A 4,405-nucleotide genomic window follows, 5' to 3' on the forward strand; every position below is an offset into this window, starting at 1 on the left:
CACACACATCCAGGACTTGAGTCCTCCACACACACATCCAGGACTTGAGTCCTCCACACACACATCCAGGACTTCAGTTCTCCACACACACATCCAGGACTTGAGTCCTCCACACACACATCCAGGACTTGAGTCCTCCACACACACATCCAGGACTTGAGTCCTCCACACACACATCCAGGACTTGGCTCCTCCACTCTTTAACTCTGCAGCTCCATCCTGTCAGCCCAACTTCTTCCACTCTTGAGCTGCCTCCACCCACGGTGTGACGATGACGGAGGCATGGCAGCAGCAGCATGCAGTGGTCCCACCAGCTGTGGTGCACACGCTCCCCCAGGTCTCGGACACCCCCCTGAGCTGCACCGTATATGGAGTGGTCCTGCAGCCAGACGCCTCCCTGCAGCAGCCCCAGCTCACCCAGCAGCACACGGTTCAAGCCCAGCAAGCCTCCTTACAGGCAGGTGGCGATAGAGGACACAAATGTGGTGTCTGTGGCCTGGACCTGTCTCACCTGCCCAACCCTCATGAGCACCAGTGCATGGTGACACAGGACCGTTCGTTCCAGTGCACCCAGTGCATGAAGATCTTCAGCCAGGCCACAGATCTGCTGGAGCACCAGTGCGTTCAGGTGGAGCAGAAGCCTTTTGTGTGTGCAGTTTGTAAGATGGGCTTCTCGCTGCTCACCTCCCTGGCTCAGCATCACAACTCGCACGGAAACAATCCCATGAAGTGCTCCATCTGTGAGAAAACCTACCGGCCGGGCTCTGGAAATGTCACCCCCACCTCATCCTCTGCCAACCCCCAGCAACCCTCTACCGGGGAGACGTCTGGTGGCGGTGCAGCGATCAGTGCCTCGTCTCCTCCTGCGTTTGAAGCCTCTGCACCAGACCGGCCGTACAAGTGCTCTGTGTGTCACAAGTCCTTTCGGCATTTGTCAGAGTTGACGCGCCACGAGAGGATACACACGGGTGAAAAGCCATATAAGTGTGACACGTGCGATAAGAGTTTCAGCCAGTCGTCGCACCTGGCGCACCACCAGCGTACACACAGCTCCGAGCGGCCGTACAAATGTGCTGTTTGTGAGAAGAGCTTCAAGCACCGCTCTCACCTGGTGCGGCACATGTATGCTCATTCAGGCGAGCACCTGTTCAAGTGCAATTTATGTGAGATGCACTTTAAAGAGTCGTCCGAGCTGCTGCACCATCAATGCCAGCCTGAAGGTGAGAGACCTTTCCGCTGTGAATCGTGTGGAAAGAGCTTCAAGCGTCCTTCCGACCTACGGCAACATGAACGCACACACTCTGAGGAGCGGCCGTTTCAGTGTGAAGAGTGCCAGATGAGCTTCAAACAGCAGTATGCCCTGGTTCGCCACCGGCGCACTCATAAAAACCCAGCCGATCGTCCTTTTAAGTGTAACCTTTGTGATAAGGGCTTTCTGCAACCCTCTCATCTACTGTACCACCAGCAGGTTCATGGCATGGAGAGTCTGTTCAAGTGTGCCTCCTGCCAGAAGTCTTTCAGCCAGTCAGGGGAGCTGCTGCGGCACAAATGTGGCGGAGAGGTAGAGAAACCCTACAAGTGTGATGTGTGTGGCAAAGGCTACAAAAAGAATTCGACGCTGCAGCGCCACCAGAGCACCCACTGCACAGAGAAGCCTCTGAAGTGCTCCCTGTGCGACAAGCGCTTCATGTCGTCCTCGGAGTTCGTTCAGCATCGCTGCGACCCAACGAGGGAGAAACCGCTGAAGTGCCCCGACTGCGAGAAACGCTTCAGGTACTCGTCAGAGCTGCAGCGCCACCGCCGAGTCCACACGGGCGAGAAGCCCTTCAAATGTGCCAACTGTGAGAAGAGCTTCAAACAGCGCGAGCACTTGGCCAAGCATCAGAGCGTGCACTCGCGGGAGACGCAGTTCAAGTGCGTGTGGTGCGGCGAGCGCTTCGTTGACCTGGCAGCCCTGCAGGAGCACACGGTGCAGCACACAGCTGAGGGCGAGAACTTCTCTGAAGCTCCCTGCATCCAGTGAGCTGCAAGCATCAAGGACTCGGACACTTACTGGTCTGACTGGGTTCAACTTTTGGAGACCAGTTGGTGTTTAAATGTTGACAGGAAACGGGCAACGTTCAGAGAATCACAGCTTATTGTGTGCACGCCTCAGCTTTATTTAGGCTGTGCACGTTCTTTTACCCGTCTCGGCAGCTGCCCCATGTTGATGCTTCTCTGTAAATTCAGACTGATGTCCTAATAATCCAGATGTTCTACAGCTGCACATGTTGTGTGTGAGGGAGCTGCTGTGCGTCAGAGTAAAGCTCCACTTCCTGATAGGGATGTGCAATTTATCAATACTGTCGTTTAGAGTCTGCTCCAACATCAAACACAATCCTCAGAGTTGATCATGAATAATCTGACATGCTGTTTCCTCAGCTGCTCGTGAGCTGCTGCCTCGTCATCATCATCCTCCGCTCGCTCAGTAGGACAAACATGAGCTGCACTGCTTTATGAGATTTGGAGTTCACAAGTGAACCAGTTTGGTTTTACAAACCGTTCAGTCAGGTCCTCTGGACGGGTTCTTGTTCAAACGCTTCGTCTTTCATCCAAAGGACTTCCTTCAGTCCGAGGAGCCACAACAAACAGCACCTTCACATCGTAGGTCAACCACTCAGTGGTGGTGCTCACATGGTTTCTGGATTATTGACAATGGACTTTTGGCCATGGCTGCCTCAGTCGAGAGGGCGGACTCTAGAAACCGCCTGCGCACCATCAAACTGGTTGACCCTCTATGTGAAGGTGCCGTTTATAAGACTGAGTTTGTAGTGGCTCCTCAGACTGAAGAAGTCCTTTGGATGAAAGACGAAACGTTTGAACAAGACGAACCCGTCCAGAGGACCGGACCTTGTTTATTGTTCTACCAGACTTACTGAGCATGAACCAGGAAGTAAATGTCCACTTCTTTAGTTTTTTACAGCTGGCACGTTTTTATTCTAAATGACCTGGAGAAGGAGTGAAACACTTTACAGAAGAAGGGAATGTTGTTGAACACAAACACTTTGCTGTATTTTTGTTGAAATTTGCCATCGTCATGAAATTTTGGATATTTATCCATTTGGTTGTTGAAATGTTTTTGTCCACCATATGATGAGACACGTTTTAGGTGAAGTCATGTTTTTATGTCATTGAACATGGTATTTAAAACAAAAATAAAAACACGTTTAAAGAGCCCTACAATATATTTAGAATGTGTACAATATTTCAAACGTTATTTGTTTTGTACAGTGACATTTTAATAAATCCGTGGTGTTTTTTAAGGGAAAGCTCACCTTCAAAGCCATTTACCCCCAAAAGAGCAACATGTTTGAACTCCAAAGAAAAAGTTTCAGTAGTTGTACTTCCAGTACTGACTCAAAGTTTCAGTAGTTGTACTTCCAGTACTGACTCAAATAATCCTGATTTTTATATTTCCCAGTTTGAGACACAACACATTAGCTTCAGCGTGCTTTGTCTCTGAGAGTCTGGCAGGAAACTGAGAGCTGCTTCAGAAGTTTCTGAAGCTTTTGGAGATGCCCTCGTAGTCCCAGCAGTCACACTCAGTGACACGGTCAGGTCATCTCCCACTTTATTGGCTCAAAGGCATAGAGGCAGCGGGTTCCTTCTGGTTTTAAGAAAAACATGATGTGTACTGTCCAACATGGCAGGGTGTCCAGTTCTGGCCCTGAGGGCCAGTATCCTGCACGTTTTACCTGTCTGCTTCAACACACCTGGCCAGTGGTTCACTTGCTGCTTCATGTTGTGCAGAAGTTATTGAGTCAGCTCAGGTGTATTTGAGCAGAGGGACATCTAAACCATGGCTGTCCAGTCCTGGAGGACCAGGACTGGACAGCCATGGCTGAGGGGGTGGGACCATGTGATCGCTTCGTAACTGTTGGTTCTGTTGTTGAGGAGGACGCTTGTCCCGCGTGTGTGTCCCAGTGTTGGTTCTGTTGTTGAGGAGGACGCTTGTCCCGCGTGTGTCCCAGTGTTGCCACCACTTTTCTTCTTTATAGTCGGGTCGATTCTTTCCTGATTTTAATGTCCAGTGAAGCTGATGACCCCCTCCCCATGTCCACCCAGCAGCTTTGGACCACAGTATCTCCTCGTCTATTAGCTCTTAGTGGGTCATCTGTTTGTGCATGAACCTGATCATAAATATCTGTTGTATTATAGATTTTGGTTTCTGTAAGGAAGAAGAGACAAAACCCAGTGGATATGTGAAAATGTATAGCCAGTGTGTCGTTGCATCTTTGTATTAAATATGTCATACAAACACTTGACTTGTGCAACACAACATGCACAAAGTAATATTTATGACTACTGATTTATGGAATACTCTCTTATATTATAGACTGTGTATACGCTCTGAAAGTGTAAAGTG

At 49.9% G+C, this 4,405-nt stretch overlaps 1 protein-coding gene across 1 annotated transcript; it reads left to right on the forward strand.

Annotated features, from left to right (window-relative positions):
* Positions 1 to 113: 113 nt before the first annotated feature.
* Positions 114 to 2,293, forward strand: LOC119430303 (zinc finger protein 319). Its single transcript, XM_037697746.1, has one exon. The coding sequence runs from the start codon at positions 272 to 274 to the stop codon at positions 2,021 to 2,023; it is 1,752 nt and encodes a 583-aa protein (XP_037553674.1). The 5' UTR covers positions 114 to 271; the 3' UTR covers positions 2,024 to 2,293.
* The last annotated feature ends 2,112 nt before the right edge of the window (positions 2,294 to 4,405 follow it).

This window comes from Nematolebias whitei, chromosome 2 (assembly GCF_014905685.2).
Source record: "Nematolebias whitei isolate Nwh7 chromosome 2, NemWhi1, whole genome shotgun sequence".
NCBI classification, from domain to species: domain Eukaryota; kingdom Metazoa; phylum Chordata; class Actinopteri; order Cyprinodontiformes; family Rivulidae; genus Nematolebias; species Nematolebias whitei.